Genomic DNA, 24662 nt, shown 5'->3' with positions numbered 1-24662 from the left:
TGACGTATATAAGGTTTTGTTGGGAAACTGAAGGGATCATTCGATCCAGTGGAGGGGGCCAAAGCGTCAAATAAAATCAGTTTAGAATCACGTGACGTGACGTGTAAACAACATGGCGACTCAGTGCTGAGGTAGCAGCCCCAACAAAGTCGGTGGATAGACACACCGATAGCCTGGTTTCGTTAGCATTTCTCTCGCCTGCATCTACGCAGGGTCAGGCCAGAGATGCCGGCCTGAGAGAGCAGCAGTTATATCAAAAGATGCAACAGCAACAACGTCTTGCTCAACAACAACAGCAGAAGCAGACGGAAAGCACAAAAACCAAGAGCATGTTTCTGTCTAGGGCGCTGGAAAAAATCCTGTCGGATAAGGAGTTGAAGCGGAGCCAGCACAGCCAGCTGCGTAAAGCATGCCAAGTGGCTCTTGGTGCGTGAGTTTAATTTTTTTATTGGTGGACGTTGCATCCTTAGTGTTGTTATTTCTTCAACGTAATATTTTAGCTACCTAACGTTAGCCCTTCCGTGCTAACTAGTTAATTTTGTTTGTTAGCGAGTTAGCTATGACGTTCAATGGCCTCCTGTCAAGGTAGCAAGCTTGCTAGCTAGTTCGATTAGCCAGATTGGTAGCTAGATAGCTACCAACACAACGCAGCATAATGTTCAATGCTTCCAGTCTTTGAAAACTAGTTAATGATCGTGGAGCCTTGTCATAGATCTGACTGCATGTGAACACTAGGCTATTATATTCAGTCATATGCTATGTCTTCAGATTGCAATATCATCCATGTCAACTTTGACAACTAGCTACCTAGCTAGTTGGCTAACGAGTTAGCTTGCTACCTAGCCATTGGACCAATCATTGTACAGTACGTAGCACTGTCACCTTCAGTCAGCTGGCAATTTACTTCAATCAGGATATTCTGACGTCTATTATTTTCCACTGAGCAGTGGAGGGATAGTTTTACACTCCCACGCATTACTCTTGTGCTGTGTTTTTTTTGTAGAGATCAATACTGCTAAATGGGAAACATGTTGGGAGACATGGCTGCTGTACATTTTTACTGTTAATGAATATACGTGTGTATTTTAATGTAGTTGAATGTTCATTTTTACTGCTAGTTCAGCACGGCATAGTTGCTGTTGTCCAAAAAAAACACGAGATTCTTGAGCAGGGTCTAACCCAGTGATGTGTGTAAACCCATCATTGGTCTAATCTAGAAGAATTTCTAGCTAGATGTTTTAAGCTACCAGAAATTCCAGTTCAGTGATGGCATACTTCCGGGAACTTTGAAGCCTATTGTCCAGTCTCTCCCTCACTTATTTTGAGATGGAAATAAGAGCCAAACAAGTTTGCGCTTTGACCCGGTCCTGCACTGTACATTATTTATGATTCATGGCAGGTAGACAAGCAATTGTTTCCTATTCACCACTTAGATTCCAGGCGACACATTGTCACAGACAGGTAACCCCATACTGAATTAGCTCCAGATTCATAGGTGGGTAAATGTTGACTTTGCTCCCTTTAAGTGAATCTCTCCATATTTACATTACCCAGCCCATTCATGGACTATCATATTTGGCACACTGTACACTAAATAGTTTACTTAGGCTCTAGTCTATTCATTGCATACTTCTCGTTGGCATAGATGTTGCGTTCATCCTGGTTTGGAGTGGTGGTTGGAGAACCTGCCTGCCTATCACCGCTACACTTCATTGCCCAAGTTCTTTGTTATAATGAGCATTGTTAATCTGATAACATGTTATAATGAGAATGCCACAATGAATCCTTATCCTCTGACAAATATTAGCCACTCTTTTTCACAAACTGAGTGGCCAATGGACTGTGGTTCTCCCTAGTTTGTGTATGCACACACATGCCATTGAGCAATTAGGCTAAATGTCCTGGGGGGGGTTCCACTTCCAACAGACACTGTCTGGCACTATGGTTCATTTGCACTTTACTGCACTGTAATGTATCCTAGGTTGTGACATTTAGACTATTGCACAAGTTGTATATCCTGATTATATTTTAAAGGGGAGATGAGATGAGCGACTGGAGGTGTCCAGTGGTGCAATAATTATAATGCTGCTTCCACAGATAATGGAATGTTTATGGCTCCCACAGATAATGGAATGTTTATGGCTCCCACAGATAATGGAATGTTTATGGCTCCCACAGATAATGGAATGTTTATGGCTCCCACAGATAATGGAATGTTTATGGCTCCCACAGATAATGGAATGTTTATGGCTCCCACAGATAATGGAATGTTTATGGATCCCAGATGAGCCAGATTCAGGGCATCTTTTTCTCCCCTTTCTGATTAAGCAGTGTTCAGATGTACAATACAACTTCATTGTCCATAGTAACAACGGAAATGTTGTTACTGAGAGCACACAGACACACAGTTGAGAGGAACACAGGGTCAAGCTGCAGTTGAGACTACAACTGCTGTAGGCTATTTCCTCAGTCCATAGTCTATGCTCCCTGTTCTGCTGTTAGGCATGCCTTGCCTTGAGAACAACTTTGTGTGTCAGCAGTTGCCAAGAATATCAGTATGTGGAGTCCTTGGGTATAGCAGCAGTTGTTCATCTGGATGTGTGTGATACAGCCCTTGATCACATCTGGCCTTGTATGCTAATGCCTAGGCCTAATACATAAGCAAAATTGTGACATTGAGTGGTGCAGTTAGGCCTGTTTCGACAGAGCTGTTATGAGCACAGGCCCTTGTGTCACAACTTTGGACAGATCAATGTCAAGGGGATACGATTGTGTCTGGTCATTAGCTGGAGGTTTATGGGTTTTGCGGGGGTGGGAGTGTAGGCCTACTTTAATTTCAGTTCGCCTAACACCATAATATCAATTGTTTGAAGTCCGTTTGATTTGTTTTTTCTAATGTAACTGTATAAATGGGTAGGTTGATACTGTCATTTCTATGCTACTGAAATTATTTGAGTCACAGAGGAGACACTTCTGAGGGGTATAGTACAAAGCAGGATCAATGAGTTGGCTAGCTAACTTTGACAAAAACAACCAGAAAGAACTGTAGATTTTTCTGGTTCGTTAGGAAACCTTAACAGGTACATGTTTTGGTTGTTGAGTCAATTACACCATGCCTATTTCAAGCTTATCTTTCTAAAAGTTAAAATGTGTTTCAGAACATGTAGGCAAGTTAGCTGGGGGAAATATATGTGACCACATTCTCCAAAAACTCTGTTAATTATCTACTCCGAATTAAGATTCAAATATGTCTGCAGAAAGAATGTGGTGTCAGCTACGATATGATCTATTTTAGTTATTGAACTACAGTAACAGAAGTGGATAAAAATCCGGTAACAGAATGTCATCATGGATCCTTGATCTGTACTATATAGAAATGCATTCTTATGAATGTCATTCTCTTCATGGTGATGTATCCTGAACTGGTACACAAAGGTAGAACAATGTAATATCTTCCTTTACATGTTTGGGTATTATTCTACACTCTGGCTATTATTCTAATAAGCTCCGCCCACAAACAAGATCTGTATCATTCATAGACTTCAATGTTTCACAAGTTTGCACATCACAGTACAGTCCAGTAGAGTATATTACATTCTACTCTACTCGTGTGCTGTATTGTACAGAATCTACTGAACTATACTACTTTTCTTTACTGTACTGTGCTCTACTGCAGTGTGGTCGCAAACTGTGGGGTGGCATGAGAGGTTGGTGGGGCGGTGGTTCCCTTGGTGGCCTGTCTGGTGGGGTATGTGTCAGTGCTGTGTATAAATTGACTATGCAAACAATTTGGAATTTATAACACATTGTTAAAAGAAGTGACGCAGTCAGTCTTTTCTCAACTCTCAGCCAAGAGAGACTGGCATGTAAGGTGGCAAAATTCTGGGAACTTTCAATAAATTCCTTGTTTTCCCGAAGTCCCAGTTGGAGATTTCCCAGAATAAGCAGGAAATCCGTAATTCTCCAACCAGGATTTCTGGAAAACCAGTGAATTTATTGATAGTTCCTGGATTTTTGCAACACTACTGGCATGCATAGTATTAATATTAGCCCTCTGATTACAATGAAGAGCAAGATGTGCCACTCTGTTCTGGACCAGCTGCAGCTTAATTAGGTTTTTCTTTGCAGCACTTGACCATATGACTGGACAATAATTAAGATAAACTAGAGCCTGCTGGATTTGCTTTGTGGAGTGTGGTGTCAAAAAAGCAGAGCATCTCTTTATTACAGACAGACCTCTCCCCATCTTTACAACCATTCAATCTATATATTGTGACCATGACAGTTAACAAACTTAGGTAACATCAAGTAATTTAGTGTCTTCAACTTGTTCATCAGCCACATCATTCATGACCAGATTCTGCTGAGGTCCAGAACTTAAGGAATAATTTGTACCAAATACAATGCTCTTAGGTTTAGAGATGTTAAGGACCAGTTTATTACTGGCCACCCATTCCAAAACAGACTGCAACTCTTTAAGGGTTTCAGTGACTTCATTAGCTGTGGTTGCTGACGCGTGTATGGCTGAATCATCAGCATACATGGACACACATGCTTTGTTTAATGCCAATGGCAAGTCATTGGTAAAAATAGAAAAGAGTAGAGGGTCTAGAGAGCTGCTCTATGGTACACCACACTGGGGCTCCTGAGCGGCGCAGCGGTCTAAGGCACTGCATCTCAGTGCAAGAGGCGTCACTACAGTCCCTAATTCGAATCCAGGCTGTATCACATCCGGCCGTGATTGGGAGTCCCATAGAGCGGCGTCCAGGTTTGGCCGGGGTAGGCCATCATTGTAAATAAGAATTTGTTCTTAACTGACTTGCCTAGTTAAATAAAGGAAGAAAGAAATATAAATATTTATTTTCAATGACATGTATGACAGAGAAGCTTCCATTAAAGAAAACCTTCTGAGTTCTATTAGATAGCTCTGAATCCACGATATGGCCGAGGTTGAAAAGCCATAACACATACAGTGGTTCCTCCTTTAAAAGTTGTGAGTTTACGCCGCGGGACTTAGAGGTACCCAGCGTCACGGCTTCATTGCTCCAGACCACAGCAGGGTGGAGTTAGAGCACTCATTATGCTTTTGGGTCCCAAGGTTTTTATATGACCAATCATATTGAGTGGTTCCAATGACGAATTTGACGTTATGCCACCCGTCGCTGGTGACTTTCTTAACTTCTCTAGGATAAGGGCCAGCATTTTCACGTTTGGATGAAAAGCATACCCAAATTCTACTGCTAGCTACTCATCCCCAGAAGATAAGATATGCATTTTGTTAGTAGATTTGGATAGAAAACACTCTGAAGTTTCTAAAACTGTTTGAATCATGTCTGTGAGTATAACAGAACTTATTTAGCAGGCGAAACCCCGAGGACAAACCATTCAGATGATTTTTTTTGAGGTCACTCTCTTTTCAATGAGGTTTCATTGGGAAACCAGATTTCTAATCGACCTGCTTGCAGTTCCTACCGCTTCCACTGGATGTCAACAGTCTTGAGAAATTGGTTGAGGTTATTCCTTTGTGTAATGAAGAAGTACGGCCATCTTGAATGAGAGTCACATTAAGTGTCCTGTTAGATAGAAGCGCGTGAGCAGAAAGCTGGCTATAGTTGGTTTTAATCCTGTATTGAACACAGATCATCCCGTCTTCAATTTGATCGATTATTAACGTAAAAAAATACCTAAAGTTGTATAACAAAAGTAGTTTTACATTTTTTGGCAAAGTTTACAGGTAACCTTTGAGATATTTTGTAGTCACTTTTGAGCAATTTGGAAGCTGTGTTTTTCTGGATCAAATGTGCCAAATAAATGGACATTTTGGATATATATCGACGGAATTAATCGAACAAAGGACCATTTATGATGTTTATGGGACATATTGGAGTGCCAACAACAGAAGCTCGTCAAAGATAAGGCATGAATTATTTTTGTATTTCTGCGTTTTGTGTCGCACCTGTAGGGTTGAAATATGCTTCTCTGTCCTTGTTTACTATTGTGCTATCCTCAGAAAATAGCATTGTTTGCTTTCGCCGAAAAGCCTATTTAAATTCTGACATGTTGCCTGGATTCACAACCAGTGTAGCTTTAATTTTGTAACTTTCATGTGTGATTTAATGAAAGTTAGATTTTTATAGTAATTTTCATAGTAATTCATTTGAATTTGGCGCTCTGCATTTTCTCTGGCTTTTTGCCAAGTGAGACAGTAGCGTCCCGCCTAAACCCAGATTTTTGGATATAAATATGAACTTTACCGAACAAAACATACATGTATTGAGTAACATGAAGTCCTATGAGTGTCATCTGATGAAGATCATCAAAGGTTAGTGATTAATTTGATCTCTATTTCTGCTTTTTGTTACTCCTCTCTTTGGCTGGAAAAATGGCTGTGTTTTCTGTGGCTATCTACTGACCTAACATAATCGTTTGGTGTGCTTTCGCCGTAAATCCTTTTTGAAATCAGACATGTTGGCTGGATTCACAACAAGTGTAGCTTTAATTTGGTGTCTTTCATGTGTGATTTCATGAAAGTTAGATTTTTATAGTAATATATTTGAATTTGGTGCTCGGCATTTTGACTGGCTTTTGGCCAAGTGGGACGTTAGCGTCCCACATATCCTAGAGAAGTTAAGCAAAGATGTCTGACAAAAACATTACGGTGGAAGCACATGTAAGTAATTATAACGTCATAACGAGTCAAGCAATAAATGTAAATCATGCAGCGCCTTGTGTCAAGATCGCAGATTTTAGAGAAACAACAAATGTCGGTACATATAAGTGTCTAATATCGGCTGAAAGCTTAAATTCTGGTTAATATAACTGCACTGCCCAATTTACAGTAGCTATTACTGTACTGAGAAAAAATGCCATGCTATTGTTTGAGAGCTCCTAACAAAAGTTTTCACCGCGATAGGTTTGATAAATTCACCTCTAAAGGTGGAATGTGTACTTGCACTCTGATTTATCATCCAAAGGGTCCCAGAGATAACATGAAGTGTTGTTTTGTTAGATAAAGTACTTTTTCATATCCTAAACAGGTCCATATAGCATGCATGATTGATTTTGTATTTCCACTCGTTCAATTTGCAAAGAAAGGAATCTGTGAAAATCTCACCCTAAACGTTGCTTCAACCAGTCAAATCGCATTCGTATGTATTTCTCAGAGATCCTAGAACGTAACGAGACTTCACTATATCATTAGGGGTGTAGTATATCCTATAGGACACCATATATGGTCAGAGAGCGACGCCTTCATGGCACGCCAATGATGCGGGTGGTGTTCACTTGAACGACTCTATCTTTGTCAAATAAGCACCAATCGGGGTCAAACAAAGCTAACTAGATAGCCAATGAGCTTGGCTCTACGAGAGTATCCGGAAACCATGTATCGTTCCTACATTTAGCTACTAACCTTGTACGACAGCATGCCTTTTCATTTTGGACAGTTATAAGTTATGAAAACTGGTTGTTTTGCAAATGTTGAACTTATAATATGGCTATTAATACTGGAAAAGCTAAATCAAAGTCCAAGTATACAGATTTGACGATATTCTTGCAGAAACATTTAATATGAATGCAACGGTCTCCTTCACGATTTGCACAAATGTACCTGGGTGACTTCACACTAAATGTCATGGAGAAAGCTCATACTTCAAGTTATCCGTCTGAAACTTTGCACATACTCCTCTGCCATCTTGTGGACACATCGGAATTACAACCATATATATATATAGATAGATAGATATGAAACATTTCTTACGGAGCATTTCCATAAGTCCACGCAAGTTTCTTCAACTGTCTTCTGACTGTGATTAGAGCGATGTTGATGTTGTGTCGTGATGCCAGCAGATTCCAGATGGCCTTTGCCGATCGCTCATCATCTTCATTCATCAGTGAGTCGATGGAAATGCAATGTAAAAATGTGCAGCATACAGTAAAGACTAGCAGTCGATTTATTTAAGCATTATTAGGCCTACTTTACAGTTTTGTCGCCTACTGTACCTGTTCATTTTCCTGGGCTTTCGAGTTTGGCATAAAACAGGCATCTGATGATAGTGTTTGCGAATAGCACTGTCTGTGACCAAAATCCCCAAGTCTACCAGTATTGAATTGTCTCCAGTAGATTTTCCGTTCCTCCTGAATGCCCTAATCTGCTCACTTAATAAATTAATAGAGATCCTGGTCATGGTGCTACAGTATGTTGTCCATCATAATCAAAGTGAGGACAATCGGCGATCTGCTTAATACTTATAGCCTATTGTAACCTGAAAGTCACACCTTTCCTCACCCCGCCCAAAACTCCACCCTTGAACAGCTCGTTTTTGAATGGTAACTGTGTTAGAGAACAGATGAAAGGGACATCGTTTTCATCAAGCCAGCAAAAGCAAGTGATGTCTGCTAAATAATCAAGTTATGTTTCTCCAAAAATAAAGAATTCTAAATAACAAACTGGCTTTATTTACAAATTAGTGAGAATGTCTCACCCCATGTTCAAGAATTGCCTTTTTCTCGCTCACTCTAAGTTAAATGAAAACGAAATCTCCAAAATATTGTTACTTTTTAAACAAAGCAATATTATTATTATTATTATTAATTCATTTAGAATTATATAAAAAAAACTTAGATATAAAAGCCTTTTAGATATTCCATAATTCTAAATTAATAATAATCAAAATCGCTTTTTTTTTAAAGTTACAATATTTTGGAGATTTTTTTTTCTTCATTTAACCTAGTGAGCGAGAAAGGTAATTCTTGAACATGGGATGAGACATTCTCACTAATTTGTAAACAAAGCCGCCAATAATTTTATTTCGAGGATTGGATGCCTCTTTTAGATATTAATTTAGAAATCTCCAATCCTCTAAATGTAGTTATTGGCGGAGAGTCACGTCATTGAAAAGGCCTACCATAGGCGAAATGAGTCTCACTAGTGTTGAGTAATGTGCTGTTAAAAGTGGTGTAGGTCTTATTTATTGAAAAAGCATTTAAGTTAGAAGCAATAGAATTTGAAGCAATAAGATTTTGGAAACAGTAAGATTTCGGCGTCATTTCGCTCTGCTCCCCGACAAGCATTGGGACTGGTCTTGATAAATCAATGAGATTTTTATTTTCACTGAATCTCCATTTGGGTATTGGTTAGACTAGAATTAGAAAATTAGGGTGCAGAAATGTTATGCTCTTAGTGTAACCTTTTATTTAACTAGGCAAGGCTGCTTTACCACTCTTGGGTAGTGGAATGACTGGCTTCCCTCCATGCCTGAGGACAAAGACTTTCCTCTAGGCTCAGATTAAACATATGACAGATAGCAGTAGCTATAGTCAGCTACCATCCTCAGTAGCTTTCCATCTAAGTTGTCAATGCCAGGAGCATGTCATTATTGATCGATAACAATACTTTTCCACCTCTCCCATACTAACTTTACAAAAATTCAAACTTGCAATGCTTTTCTTATTATCTTTTGTACATGAGTATGATGGTTCGCTGTTCATTGTTAGCATTTCCTGCCTAAGTTTGCCCACTTTGCCAATGAAATAATCGTTAAAATAATTGCCAACATCAAATGTCTTATTCATCACAAAACCATCTGATTCGATGAAAGATGGAGTTTTTGTCTTTCTGCCCTTAATTTCATTTATAGTCATCTAAAGTTTTTCATATCATTCATCTTGGCTTCATAATACAGTTTCTTCTTCTTTTTGATGTTAGTCACATCATTTCTCAATTTACAGTAAGTAAGCCAGTCGGATGTCTTATTAGCCACTCCTTTTGCCCCATCCCCTTCAACCATACCGTTTTTGAATTCCTCATCAATCCATGGAGCCTTAACAGATCTTAGTCAGTTTCTTAACAGGTGCATGTTTATCAATAATTGGAGGAGGCAATTCATCAAGTGCAGCGTCTGGATGCTCTTTATTAATCACATCAACAAATATTTTTAACATCATCCACATAAATCACAGCAAAATCTTTTGTATGATCTCTTACACACAATTTTAGGCCCATCTTTTGGAATATTGGTTTTCCTGGATATAGCCACTATGTTCTGATCACTGCATCCAATGGGTACGGATACAGCTTTTGAACAAAGTTCTACAGTATTAGTAAAAATGTGATCAATACATGTGGATGATCTTGTTCTGTCGTGTTTGTAAACACTCTGGTAGGTTGATTAATAACCTGAACCAGATTACAGGCACTGGTTATAGTAAGAAGCTTCCTTTTAAGTGGACAGCTGGATGAAAACCAGTCAATATTCAGGTCGCTTATCAGTGAGACATAAAATGGAAAAGGGCAAACATAGCAATATATAATTTTCTAATACATTCAGCAGTCCAATAATCTCTGTGTGCGCTGCGTGGTTGAAGCTACGAACCCATAGGCTTGGCTCTCATCCCTTCCAAGCTTTTGGGAGGGAGGGTGGACTATTAGCCCGTCATAGTGTATGTAAGCAATGTCTCCATGCACTCTGACAGCTTTCATGGCTGGTATAACTTCTTCCTCTTCTGGCACACAGCTCGTTGAGGAAGATATACGTTCCTCTCAAGTTCTTGCCTCTTTCCAGATAAGCTACATTGTGCTTGAACCTCAGAAACTTGACCACTATCGGCTTGGACATGTCACCTGGGCCGGTGGTGGGTTTTAAAGTCCTGTGGGCGCACTCCCCCTCAATCTTCCTATGGTCCATCTTCAGTTTCTCTGAGATCATTTCCCTTACTTTGTCCTCACTTTGACTCCGTCCAGGTCTCATGGAGATTCTGCAATTCCGTCCACAACCATGTTTTGCCTTGATTGTCCCTTGAGAGAATCTGATTTCTCTGTCATTGTTATAATGAATTCACATACAAAACTGATGTGCTCTCTAAATAACTGCTGTCTTCTTCCCGTTGTCCTGTTTAAACTCATCGAGCTGACCCTGGAGGAACTGTGAACTGTTCTTCAGGTCCTGGTCCTCTGGTCAGGTCGTCCATTCTTTTATTAGTTGACCTCACCAGTATTTGGACAAGACACTGGAAGCTATTTTCTTGTTGTAACAACTGCTTGTAGAACTATTTTTGTAAGTTTAAAAGATCCTTCACCTGTGATACATTTACATTTACATTTAAGTCATTTAGCAGACGCTCTTATCCAGAGCGACTTACAATTGGGGTGGCTATTCACCTTATGATATCCAGTGGAACAACCACTTTACAATAGTGCATCTAACTCTTTTAAGGGGGGGGGGGGGTTAGAAGGATTACTTTATCCTATCCTAGGTATTCCTTAAAGAGGTGGTGTTTCAGGTGTTTCCGGAAGGTGGTGATTGACTCCGCTGACCTGGCGTCGAATACACTTGGTAATAGGATTCTAGTCAATTACCTTGAAAAATTCGTCATGGGATGGGGATCCAACTTTTGGGGACTTTCGGGTTTGTGCAGACATGTCGCTCTTAGACACCACTGTCCTCACGGTACTCCCACCAGTTTTGGTCTTTCATGGTAACAACATAGGTTACGCTGTTACTCCTTGCAGTTCCAGACAGGGCAGGTCACAGGGAAGATTGAAAAACCAAAAACAGCAGGGGTCTAGACAGCCACAAGCCCGGGACAATCCGCAGTCCCAGCCACAATGGCTAACTGAGTCGCGGGCTGTGTTCAAGCTAGCTTGATAGGCAGCAAGCTAGCAATTTCTGGCATGGAATAGCCTTCATTTCTCAGAACAAGAATAGACTGACGAGTTTAAGAAGAAAGTTTTTTTCTTGGCCATTTTGAGCCTGTAATTGAACCCACAAATGCTGATGCTCCAGATGCTCAACTAGTCTAAAGAAGGCCAGTTGTATTGCTTCTTTAATCAGAACAACCGTTTTCAGCTGTGCTAACATAATTGCGAAAGTGTTTTCTAATGATCAATTAGCCTTTTTAAAATAATAAACTTGGATTAGCTAACACAACGTGCCATTGGAACACAGGAGTGATGGTTGCTGATAATGGGCCTCTGTACGCCTATGTAGATATTCCATCAAATATCTGCCGTTTCCAGCTACAATGTTAATATTGTAAATGACTAGTGTCAATACTGTATTTCTGATCAATTTGATGTTATTATAATAGACAAAACATTTTCCTTTTCTTTCAAAAACAAGGACATTTCTAGGTGACCCCCAAACTTTTGAACGGTAGTGTTATATACACATTGATTCTTGAATATAAATTATGAATGCCTCATGAGCTTAGTTGAACTGTCGTACCCCACCAGAACCCAAAATATAAGCCTGGTTTACGCCAATGTTTGTAAACATTCTAAATGTAAACAATCAAAACCTCAAAACATGCCTTAAACTATCATTTTGATATTTTGGATGGTCAGTCCTTGCATCCACAGCTCTGTCTATGAATTTCAGTGGTAAAATTTCTCCAGGCACATCCCTCAACATTTTACTAAAACTGAGGCAGGGTATACACTTTGTTTAACTGCGGATCGTCACTTTAAGGTAAATGTTCGGACATCACTAATGTTGTTCCTTTTGTCTTCACAGATGAAATTAAAATCGAGCTTGAGAAGCAAAAGTAAGTTTCAACCCCTTTCCCTCTTTTGTATTTGGATTTCATGGGCAGGTGATTGGTTTTATGCACCTATTAAGCAGTCACCACTGTTATTAGTGCTTATTAAGTTTGTAATGTCCTGAGGCCTGCATGATTTAATCTGTATTACATTAACATTTTGCAGACGTTCTTATCCAGAGCAATTTACAGTGCATTAATATTAAGGTTATAGTTCCTGTTGTCATTTACCTTTCCTTTGGTCTGCAGAGATGGCACAGTGGTCCCGCCCCGAGCAAACTACATTGAGGCTGACAAATATGTGCTACCTTTTGAGCTTGCCTGTCAATCTAAGTCCCCACGCATTGTCAGCACCTCGTTGGACTGCTTACAGGTATGTAGTGATGGGGGAAGAAGTTACATTGGGATATTATTTTGGATGATACAATGCCTTCGGAAAGTATTCAGATCCCTTGTTAGGTTACAGCCTTATTCTAAAATTGATATAATAATCCCCCCACCCCCCCACCCCCACCCAATCTACACACAANACCCAATCTACACACAATACCCCATAATGACAAAGCAAAAACAGGTTTTCAGATGTTTTTTGCAAATTTATAAAAAATAACTGAAATATGACATTTACATAAGTATTCAGACTCTTTACTCAGTACTTTGTTGAAGCACCTTTCGCAGCGATTACAGCCTCGAGTCTTCTTGGATATGACGCTACAAGCTTGGCACACCTATCTTTGGGGAGTTTCTCCCATTCTTCTCTGCACAGCCTCTCACGCTCTGTCAGGTTGGATGGGGAGCGTTGCTGCACAGCTTTTTCAGGTCTCTCCAGAGATGTTCAATCGGGTTCAAGTCCGGTCTCTGGCTGGGTCTGAGGTCCTGAGCGCTCGAGCAGGTTTTCATCAAGGATCTCTCTGTACTTTGCTCCATTCATCTTTGCCTCGATCCTGACTAGTCTCCCAGTCCCTGCAGCTGAAAAACATATGATGCTGCCACCACCATGCTTCACCATAGGGATGGTGCCAGGTTTCCTCCAGACGTGACACTTGGCATTCAGGCCAAAGAGTTCAATCCTGGTTTCATCAGACCAGATAATCTTGTTTCTCATGGTCTGAGAGTCTTTAGGTGCCTTTTGGCAAACTCCAAGCGGGCTGTCATGTGCCTTTTACTTAGGAGTGGTTTCAGTCTGGCCACTCTACCATAAAGACCTGATTGGTGGAGCGCTGCAGAGATGGTTGTCCATCTGGAAGGTTCTCCCATCTCCACAGAGGAACTCTAGAGCTCTGTCAGTGATCATTGGGTTCTTGGTCACCCACCTGACCAAGGCCCTTCTCCCCCGATTGCTCAGTTTGGTCGGGCGGCCAGCACTAGGAAGAGTCTTGGTGTTTCCAAACTTCTTCCGTTTAAGAATGATGGAGTCCACTGTGTTCTTGGGGACCTTTTAATGCTGCAGAAATGTTTTTGGTACCCTTCCCCAGATCTGTAGCTCGACACAATCCTGTCTCGGAGCTCAATGAACAATTCCTTCAACCTCATGGCTTGGTTTTTGCTCTGACATGCACTGTCAACTGTGGGACCTTTTATATAGACAGGTGTGTGCCTTTCCAAATCATGTCCAATCATCAATTGAATTTACCACAGGTGGACTCCAATTAAGTTGTAGAATCATCTCAGTGATGATCAATGGAAACAGGATGCACCTGAGCTCAATTTCGAGTCTCATAGCAAAGGGTCTGACTACTTATGTAAATACATTTTTTTTTTTTTTACATTTGCAAACATTTCCAAAAATCTGTGCAGTATAATGTGTAGATTGCTGAGGATTTTTTTTATTTAATCAATTTTAGTGTAAGGCTGTAACTTAACAAAATGTAGAAAAAGTCAAGGGCTCTGAAGGCACTGTATATCGTATTGTATCATTTTGTCAATGTCACAATATTATTTTTGCGCTAGTTGGCTGTACCTGCATCAAAACTGCAGTATTTTTCCTTCACAGCTTGTTCTCCATCCTTTTAAAATATGGAGCCACTTTGTTTTCAGCACTTTTATTTCCATGACTCATCAAATATGTTTAACATGGATTCGCAATAAAACTACAGTATCAAATCGCAATACATATTTTTTTATTTATTTAACTAGACAAGTCAGTTCAGAACAAATTCATGTTTACAATGACGGCCAAACCCTCCCCTAACCCGGACGACGCTGGGCTAATTGTGCGCCGCCCTATGGGACTCCTGATCACGGCCGGTTGTGATACAGCCTGGGATCAAACCAGGGTCTGTTGTGACGCCTTTAGCACTGAGATGCAGTGCCTTAGACCACTGCGCCACTCGGGTCCCCAAATGTATATAGAATCGTGAGAATCGAAAATACATATCGTATTGGCACCTAAGTATCGTGATGATTTTGTATCGTCCCTGGCAATTCCCAGCTCTACAGGTCCTCAAGTTTACACATTAAAGTACACACACGCACATTTGTAATTGTGAGAGGGAGCTGGGACTCAATTGTAGGTGGAAGGTAATTGTAAGTCCCTACTTGTAAGTGCCACTGGGTGGAGAAGTTCAAATGTTTTTACCCTTGTTGTGTAATTCCTCTGAGTTGTGCCTCTAAATATCAGAGATGCATACATTCTCCGCAATCTCTCGTCTCTCCTTTCTCCCTCGTTGCAGAAGCTCATTGCGTATGGCCACATCACAGGCAACGCCCCTGACAGTAGTGCTCCAGGGAAGAGGCTCATCGACCGGCTGGTGGAGACCATCTGTAACTGTTTCCAGGGCCCACAGACAGACGAGGGGGTGCAGCTGCAAGTCATTAAGGTGAGTCTGTCAGGGACTCCATTCATCTTAAACCTCTCCTTTATTTATAGCTACATATTTATACCGATGTACCATATATAGCCTAGTTGCCTCTCAGGACAAATTGCTGCCCATTATTTCCCACCTCCCATTCCCCACTGTTATACTACAGGTATATCCGGTGGCAAATCTGTCTTTTATGGCTGTACAGTAGGCGTGATGCATAACCAGAGCTCATTTAAGTTACACATAGTGGAACTCCAAAGTTGAGGGTCCAAAGTCTGTCTTGTTCATACAAGCCACCAGTATTGTCACTGTTGATAACAGGTTTTATTGGACTGACCAGTCTTCCTACCATATTTGAACATCTATAATTCACAAAGGTAGTGCAAGACATGATTTTCTTCTATTTCCCCTGACTGTTCTGACCCCCGCTGTTCTCCTCCAGGCTCTCCTGACTGCAGTGACCTCCCCTCACATTGAGATCCACGAGGGGACTGTTCTACTGACTGTGCGTACCTGTTACAACATCTACCTGGCCAGCCGCAACCTCATCAACCAGACCACCGCCAAGGCCACACTCACACAGATGCTCAATGTGATCTTCACCCGCATGGAGACACAGGCAGTCAGTATACTGTCCAGATCAGCTCAGTTCACTCTCATATTTACTTGTTCATACATGCAGTCATCTAAACAAAGTGCTCGACTCCGTCTTAGGTCTGTATCCTCTTAAAGCAAGCTGATTGAGTAACTCCGTCTTAGACCCTGGTCTGTGTCCTCTTAAAGCAAGCTGATTGAGTAATGGAGATGAAAAAACATCTTGATTGACTGGAAATGGAGACCAATAATTTCTCCATAAGTGTATTTGTCAGTGTGTTAACTGTCTGATTGTTTCCTGGCTGACTTGTTCATTGGCTGTTATTCACATGCTGTTTGGCGTTCTGACTAGTTTTATTGATCATGACCTGTCTGTCCATCTCCCTGCATCTATACAGGCTCTGGAGTCTCACGAACAGGAGAAGGATAGACTGTGTTTGCCCCATCAGAACCCTTCCACTTCCCCTGGGCGGATGTGCGGTTCCCCCCGGTCAGACCACACCCTAGACTTAAGCGGGACGCCCTCTCCTGCGGCCAGCACCCCAGACCTCCATACCATGCCCCTGGCCCCAGACACACCCTCCATCAATGGCCAACCAGAGGAGTGCAAGACTGAGGAGGATGTGGCTGTTACAGAGGAGAAAAGGGAGGAGACACCACCTCCAGGTATTGGCTTTGAGTATATTTATACATAGCGTCGATCATATGCTTCTATTGCATGACATTTCTGAAGCATACATCATCCTCATTCATTTGACACATGTTCTTTTCTCATCAATAGTTTTTGAGGATCCAGTTTCAGAGACCCCAACAACAGTAAAACAGCCAGTCGAGGAAGGGCATGAGGTGGGGCAGGGGGAGAAATCAGAAGTAGGAGAGGAGGAGAAACCAGAAGTCGATTCAAAGCCAACAGAGCAACCAACGAGTGAGGTGGTAGAGGAAGTGGCTCCAGCACCTGAACCAGAGCCACAGCCCCAGACCGCACCAGGTTAGTCATTAGTTGTAACCGTAGGTGGTGTGATTGGACAGAGTTTGTTAATCGGGGCTTGTCTTGGTCTATCATTTACACACCTGTATCTGACTGGACTTTTCCACCTCTCCACACAGAAGGGGATCATCTCCCTGAGCAGACAGAGGTGGCGCCCCCTAGACCCAGGACAGATACGAACCAAATGAACGGCATTATGGATGACCGTGGTTCAGTGTCCTCTACAGACATCCTGGTGAGTTAGCTCTTATCCGTGGAATGAGGATGGGTCACATCAAAGGTTTTATGGGAGAAAAGAGTGATTTGTGATTATTTTTGCCCCTATGCATTATACATAGTTTTGGTAGTTTAGTTATATATTGACAATTGCGTTGTATAGTTTAAGCCTGTTCTGTTTAGTTATTTGCTCTCTGTCTTTAGGATGCGGAGTCTATGCAGGGTGGCCAGAACACTGCTCGTTTCTCCCACATTCTGCAGAAAGACGCCTTCCTAGTCTTCCGCTCCCTCTGCAAGCTCTCCATGAAGCCCCTGGCAGACGGACCCCCTGACCCAAAGTGAGACATGATCCACTAGTCCTTCAGCCCAAGTTTCCCCTCTGTTCAAACGCACAACTCCTCCCTTGTTCTCATCACCTAATCCAACTCCAAGTTTCTCCTGGCTTTCTCTACACAATACTATATACAGTGCCTTCAGAAAGTATTAACACCCCTGGACTTTTTTCACATGTTGTTATAAAGTGTGATTCAAATTAATTTAATTGTCTTTTTTTGTCAATGATTGACACAAAATACTCTCATGTCAAATTGGAAGAAAAATATTTATAAAAAATAAAACACTATCTTGACTAGATAAGTATGTCAACCCTACTAAAAGGTGAATTTGTCTCCCAGTGTCTGTTGGAAAGCAGACTGAACCAGGTTTTCCTCAGGATTTTGCCTGTGCTTAACTCTATTTTGTTTATTTTTATCCCCCCAAAAAACTCCATAGTCCTTGCCGATGACGAGCATACCCATAACATCATGCAGACACCCCCATGCTTGAAAATATGAAGTGTTACTCATTGAAGCGTTGTTGGATTTGCCCCAAACATAACGCTTTGTATTCATGGACAAATATGGGACATATTTATCAGTTTTACTTTAGTGCCTTGTTGCAAACATGATGCATGTTTTGAAATATTTGTATTCTGTACAGGCTTCCTTCTTTTGACTCTGTCATTTAGGTTAATATTGTGGAGTAACTACAATGTTGTTGATCCATCCTCAGTTTTCTCCTATCACAGCCATTAAATTCTGTAACTGTTTTAAAGTCATCATTGGCCTCATGGTGAAATCCCTGAGCGGTTTCCTTCCTCTCCGACAACTGAGTTAGGAAGAACGCCTGTATCTTTGTAGTGACTGGTTGTATTGATACACCATCCAAAGTGTAGTTAATAACTTCACCATGCACAAAGGGATATTCAATGTCTGCTTTTATTATTTTTACTGATCTACCAATAGGTGCCCTTTGCGAGGCATTGGAAAACATCCCTGGTCTTTGTGGTTGAATCTGTGTTTGAAATATACTGTTCAACTGAGGGACCTAACAGATCATTGTATGTGTGGGGTATAGAGATGTGGTAGTCATTCAAAAATCATGTTAAACACTATTATTGCACACCGAGTGAGTCCATGCGACGTATTAAGCACATTTTTACTCCTGATCTTATTTAGCCTTGCCATAACAAAGGGGTTGAATACTTATGACTCATTTTGTTTTTTCATTTGTAAACATTTCTGAAAACATAATTCCACTTCGACCTCATGAGGTATTGTGTGTAGGCCAGTGACAAAACATTTAACTTGAATCCATTTTAAATTCAGGCTGTAACAACAAAATGTGGACAAAGTCAAAGGGTGTGAATAGTTTCTCAGGGCACTGTAAATAGCTTCCACTTGGTATATAGACTGTTTTAAAGATCAGTATACCCAGGTTAGCTGGATGTTTTACATTCGTGACTGGGCTTCTTCAGTTACTGTAATCTAAGACCCTAAAGCTGGGAGTCTGAATAGGCAAATGAAAGCTGAGCCTGATCACTGCATCCAAACATATTCGACAGTGACGTGCTATAATTTAAACCTAAATAACTATATTGTAGTAAGGCTATAAACTGTACAAGTATTTCATATACTAAACTGTTGAATATTCATTTACACTTCCCACAATCTCCCTTTCTTTGGCTCTTCCCCATGTGCTTGTCATCTCTCCTTTCTCCAACTCTCCTTTTCCCTCTTCATTGCCTTTTCCCGTCTCTCTCTTCTCCCTGTCTAACTCCTTCTCTGTCCCCTTACTCTCTCCCCTTCTCCTCAGGTCTCATGAGCTGCGCTCCAAAGTGGTGTCTCTGCAGCTGCTGCTGTCTGTGCTCCAGGGGGCAGGGCCCGTCTTCCGCACCCACGAGATGTTTGTCAATGCCATCAAGCAGTACCTGTGTGTGGCCCTCTCCAAAAACGGGGTGTCCTCTGTGCCCGAGGTGTTTGAGCTCTCCCTCGCCATCTTCCTCACCCTGCTCTCCCACTTTAAAGTCCACCTCAAGATGCAGATCGAGGTTCGGGATACAGGATTTATATATTTTATCTGTGATTTTGAGTCTTTATACTCAATTCAAAATAGGCAACAGAATGGAAAATAAAAATGAATGATGAAACTACCACTTTTAATTCCCTCACTCCCACCCTCACTGTCTCTACCTCTCCCAGGTGTTTTTCAGGGAGATTTTCCTGACCATCCTGGAAACATCATCCAGCTCCTTTGAACACAAGTGGATGGTCATTCAGACCCTCACACGGATATGTGCAGGTAAAAACACACAAGCCTGATGGACACATTTAGTGTGCATTGCTGTTTATGTACACTACCATTCAAAAGTTTGTGGTCACCTAGAAATGTCTTTGTTTTTGAAAGAAAAGCAAATTTTTTGTTCATTAAAATAACATCAAATTGATCAGAAGTACAGTGTAGACATTGTTAATGTTGTAAATGACTATTGTAGCTGGAAATGGCCGTTTTTTAAATTGAATATCTACATAGGCGTACGGAGGCCCATTATCAGCAACCATCACTCCTGTGTTCCAATGGCACGTTGTGTTAGCTAATCCAAGTTTATTATTTTAAAAAGGCTAATTGATCATTAGAAAACCCTTTTGCAATTATGTTAGCACAGCTGAAAACTGTTGTTCTGATTAAAGAAGCAATACAACTGGCCTTCTTTAGACTAGTTGAGTATCTGGAGCATCAGCATTTGTGAGTTAGATTTACAGGCACAAAATGTACACCACTGTGTACTACTCCCTTCACAGAACAGAGAAAACTGGCTCTAACCAGAATAGAAAGAGGAGTGGGAGTCCCCGGTGCACAACTGAGCAAAAGGACAAGTACATTAGAGTGTCTAGTTTGAGAAACAGACGCCTCAAAGGTTCTCAACTGGCAGCTTCATTAAATAGTACCCGCAAAACACCAGTCTCAACGTCAACAGTGAAGAGGCGACTCCGGGAAGCTGGCATTCTAGGCAGAGTTGCTAAGAAAAAGCCATATCTCAGACTGGCCAATAAAAAGAAAATATTAAGATGTGCAAAAGAACACAGACACTGGACAGAGGAAGATTGGAAAAAAGTGTCTAAGTTTGAGGTGTTCGGATCACAAAGAAGAACATTCGTGAGACTCAGAAAAAATTTAAAGATGCTGGAGGAGTGCTTGACGCCATCTGTCAAGCATGGTGGAGGCAATGTGATGGTCTGGGGGTGCTTTGGTGCTGGTAAAGTGGGAGATTTGTACAGGATAAAAGGGATCTTGAAGAAGGAAGGCTATCACTCCATTTTGCAATGCCATTACATACCCTGTTGGCGGCGCTTAATTGGAGCCAATTTCCTCCTACAACAGGACAATGACCCAAAGCACAGCTCCAAACTATGCAATAACTATTTAGGGAAGAAGCAGTCAGCTAGTATTCTGTCTATAATGGAGTGGCCAGCACAGTCACCGGATCTCAACACGATTGAGCTGTTGTGGGAGCAGCTTGACCATATGGTATGTAAGAAGTGCCCATCAAGCCAATCCAACTTGTGGGAGGTGCTTCAGGATGCATGGGCGGAAATCTCTTCAGATTACCTCAACAAATTGACAACTAGAATGACAAAGGTCTGTAAGGCTATAATTGCTGCAAATGAAGGATTCTTTGACGAAAGCCAAGTTTGAAGGACACAATTATTATTTCAATTAAAAATGATTATTTCTAACCTTGTCAACGTCTTGACTATATTTCCTATTCATTTTGCAACTCATTTCATGTATGTTTTCATGGAAAACAAGGACATATCTAAGTGACCCCAAACTTTTGAACGGTAATATACATATACCAAAAAAAAATATTCTATCACCCATCTTCAAACCCTTCACCCCCAGATGCTCAGTGTGTGGTGGATATCTACGTAAACTACGACTGTGACCTAAACGCTGCAAACATCTTTGAGCGGCTGGTGAACGATCTATCTAAGATTGCCATGGGGAGGAGTGGCCAGGAGCTGGGGATGACCCCTCTACAGGTTACCTCAAATATGTTGACATCATGCTTGGATTTTGTCTGTCGTTTAGCTGTTTCTCTGGCGTAGGAAGTATTTTTGAGCTCTGTAAATGATGTGACAGACCGGTTAACATGAGACATATTGCAGGAGCTGAGTCTGCGTAAGAAGGGTCTGGAGTGTTTGGTGTCCATTCTGAAATGCATGGTGGAGTGGAGCAGAGACATGTATGTCAACCCCAACCTGCAGGCCAACCTCGGTGAGTGTAATGAGCAGTGTGTGTGTCTAGCAGGGATTCCGTTAGGAAAATGTTGTGCCAGACAAATGACTGGGAAGATTTACATTTATCGGACATTTGTGAAATTTGCATTGGGTGCGTAACTCAGGACATCCGTCCGCACCATCAATAAACGAGGGAAATTGACCAAATGAGCCACATTTTACGTGTCCTTAAAAACAGCCTTTAACAAATAATAAAAACACTACCTTGTGTTTCGATGTGTAGCATATGCAAAAATGTATAGCCTATTGTTTTTTACTTTACTAAAAACATTGTCCACTTCACGGTTCAGCTTGGAGATTTGAGCACTAAATGCATCAGGGCATTGCATGTATAAGCTATAAAGATAAGCATTATATTGTTAGATTATATGAGTTACTCTGGTAGGCTTAAAACATTCAACCTCAAGTTCAACTGTCGGAGTCAGTTCTTCATAGTCCTGCAGTACAAAAGGCTAATAGCCACATCACACCTTCACAAATGTTTCTAAACTTTATTAGATTCGTATCAAAAGTAAGTCAAGCCGTTGTTTATAGGGAAAATACAAGCAGGATATTATATTGCGGCAAACGCGACATTACAGTATGAACTTAATTTGTTAAAAGAAAAAGACCCAACAGAATGAAACAAAACACTTTCAAACTGGTTTAAACATTCACCAAAGTTTTGAACACGCTATATTGCAGCAATTACCAAGAAAGCCTAGTGCCTACCGTACCCAACAATTTTCTGCAATAAGCTAATGATATTTATATTACAACAGGCCTACTTATCTCAAATTAAATACGGAGGACACAGACAGTTCGAACTTAATTTAGCCAACGAAAATATATCAACTGAATGAAAAAAAAATCCCTTTTGCATATTTAAAGAAATGGTTTAGATTAATACATGGGCCTACAATAATAACTATGATATACAACAATTATGAAACAAATAATTATAAATATTAGGGAAAACAATTAAAATAAAGTTTAAAAAATGCATCCTACCTGAATAGCGAGTTGTACAGTAGCCTGCATTTGGCCGCACCAACGTTCTTCTCATATTTGTCCACTACAATATTAAAACTTGACCTTATGGAGGACATTCCCCTTTTAGGCTTTTCACTGTTGGCATACTATCTTACTTTCATTAGGCCTCCATCTTGAAAATCAACAGTACCCAAGGCTGTGTGTCTAGCTGCACCTCTCAGCCTCAACAGTGTGTATCTTGACCCTGCTGTTTGTCTGTGTGTGACCCAGGCCAGGAGCGGCCGTCAGATGGTGAGGGTCCGGAGCTGAAGCTTCCTGACCACCTGGCATCTCGTAGAGACAGCGTCAGTTCTCTGGACTCCACCATGTCATCTAGTGTCCAGTCCTCCCAGCCTGACCACCCAGAACAGTATGAGGTCATCAAACAACAGAAGGATGTCATTGAGCACGGCATTGAGCTGTGAGTCTCACACTCTTTGTCCTTCCCTTTGACTTTATTTATTTTACTCGGTTTATATACAGTATCAGTCTGGGAGGTAGTGTTAATTTCGTCAACAATAACTGACGAAAAATATTCGTCAACCACCTATTTTTCCTGACGAAAGCTAATGACGATACTGAGACGAGATACCATGAAAAAAACTGTCACATGAGTTTTCATTTTAGGTGATGTAGTTGTGGAAAAAGTACCCAATTGTCATACTTGAGTAAAAGTAAAGATACCTTAATAGAAAATGACTCAAGTAAAAGTGAAAATCACCCGGTAAAAAACGACTTGAGTAAAAGTATTTGGTTTTAAATATACTTAAGTATCAAAAGTAAAAGTACACATAATTTTTTTATTCCTTATATTAAGCAAAGCAGACGGCCACATTTTTCTAGTTTTAATTTATTTACGGACAGCCAGGGGCACGCTCCAACATTCAGACATAATTTACAAACAAAACATGTTTTTTGTGAGTCCGCCAGATCAGAGGCAGCAGGGATGACCAGGGATGTTCTCTTGATAAGTGTGTGAATTAGACCATTTCCTGTCCTGCTAAACATTCAAAATGTAACTAATACTTTTGGGTGTCAGGGAAATTGTATGGAGTAAAAAGTACATAATTTTCTTTAGGAATGTAGTAAAGTAAAAGTTGTCAAATATATTAATAGTAAAGTACAAAAAACTACTTAAGTAGTACTTTAAAGTATTTTTTCTTAAGTACTTTATACCACTGCAAAAATGTGACTAGACGAGAATTCCACATGAGACTAATGTACGTTCAATTTGACATGAAGCTCCTTTTCATCAGTTTTGTCCAATTATATGCAGAATATTTAATGCAATCCTCTTATTGGCAGATTTAACGTGTTTAAGTTGCGCGGTCTTATTGAACTGATCTGCCTGACTCCCACACAGCTCCCGGGCGGTCACTTCAGTCACTCGCTCTCTTTTGAAATTGATACACAGCATGGAGACTTCAATTGTAACCTACCTCAACTAGAAACAATTATGTTTACTCTCTTACTTTCACATAGGCTATTTTTGCTTTGATCACATAAGCTCTATTTTTCCGTCTGTGCTGTTTTTCATCTGTTTTGCCACACTCGCGGTCGGCCAGTGCAGTTGTATTTTCCCCCGATTTGAGATGTTAGTGCTATTTGCTGAATATCAGTATCACATTAATAATTCTGACATTGTTGGAAAGCGTATATTCTCCCATTTTTAAGGGAATCACTGTTATTTACCCTCATTGCAAGGTTATGATTGGGGGAAAAACCGCTGTATGCCTAAATTTTCATCTGTAGCCAATGCTTTGTAGCCTATATGGTAAATCATGGCTGGCATTGGTTACAATCTACTACAATAGCAGTGTGTCAGCTATATGAGGGGATAGTAGGCCTAGTTGAACCAGGCTATCTTAATGTGTACATGATGGAAGTTAAATA

At 40.8% G+C, this 24662-nt stretch overlaps 1 protein-coding gene across 2 annotated transcripts in view; it reads left to right on the top strand.

Annotated features, from left to right (window-relative positions):
• Positions 1-104: 104 nt before the first annotated feature.
• LOC111966427 (ADP-ribosylation factor guanine nucleotide-exchange factor 2 (brefeldin A-inhibited)) overlaps positions 105-24662 on the top strand; it is a 39193-nt gene continuing 14635 nt past the window's right edge. For both annotated transcript variants that reach the window (XM_023991047.2, XM_023991046.2), the window contains exons 1-14: positions 105-426; positions 12513-12543; positions 12787-12910; positions 15210-15356; positions 15784-15963; positions 16334-16601; positions 16717-16923; positions 17043-17158; positions 17344-17477; positions 19273-19507; positions 19659-19758; positions 21361-21500; positions 21627-21735; positions 23001-23190. In XM_023991047.2, the coding sequence (XP_023846815.1) occupies positions 261-426; positions 12513-12543; positions 12787-12910; positions 15210-15356; positions 15784-15963; positions 16334-16601; positions 16717-16923; positions 17043-17158; positions 17344-17477; positions 19273-19507; positions 19659-19758; positions 21361-21500; positions 21627-21735; positions 23001-23190 (2147 nt within the window). In that variant the 5' untranslated portion in view covers positions 105-260. The remainder of the gene's footprint in view (positions 427-12512; positions 12544-12786; positions 12911-15209; positions 15357-15783; positions 15964-16333; positions 16602-16716; positions 16924-17042; positions 17159-17343; positions 17478-19272; positions 19508-19658; positions 19759-21360; positions 21501-21626; positions 21736-23000; positions 23191-24662) is intronic.

The sequence above is a fragment of the Salvelinus sp. IW2-2015 genome, linkage group LG7, assembly GCF_002910315.2.
Source record: "Salvelinus sp. IW2-2015 linkage group LG7, ASM291031v2, whole genome shotgun sequence".
NCBI classification, from domain to species: Eukaryota; Metazoa; Chordata; class Actinopteri; order Salmoniformes; family Salmonidae; genus Salvelinus; species Salvelinus sp. IW2-2015.
This window is presented reverse-complemented; position numbering and strand designations above follow the sequence as displayed.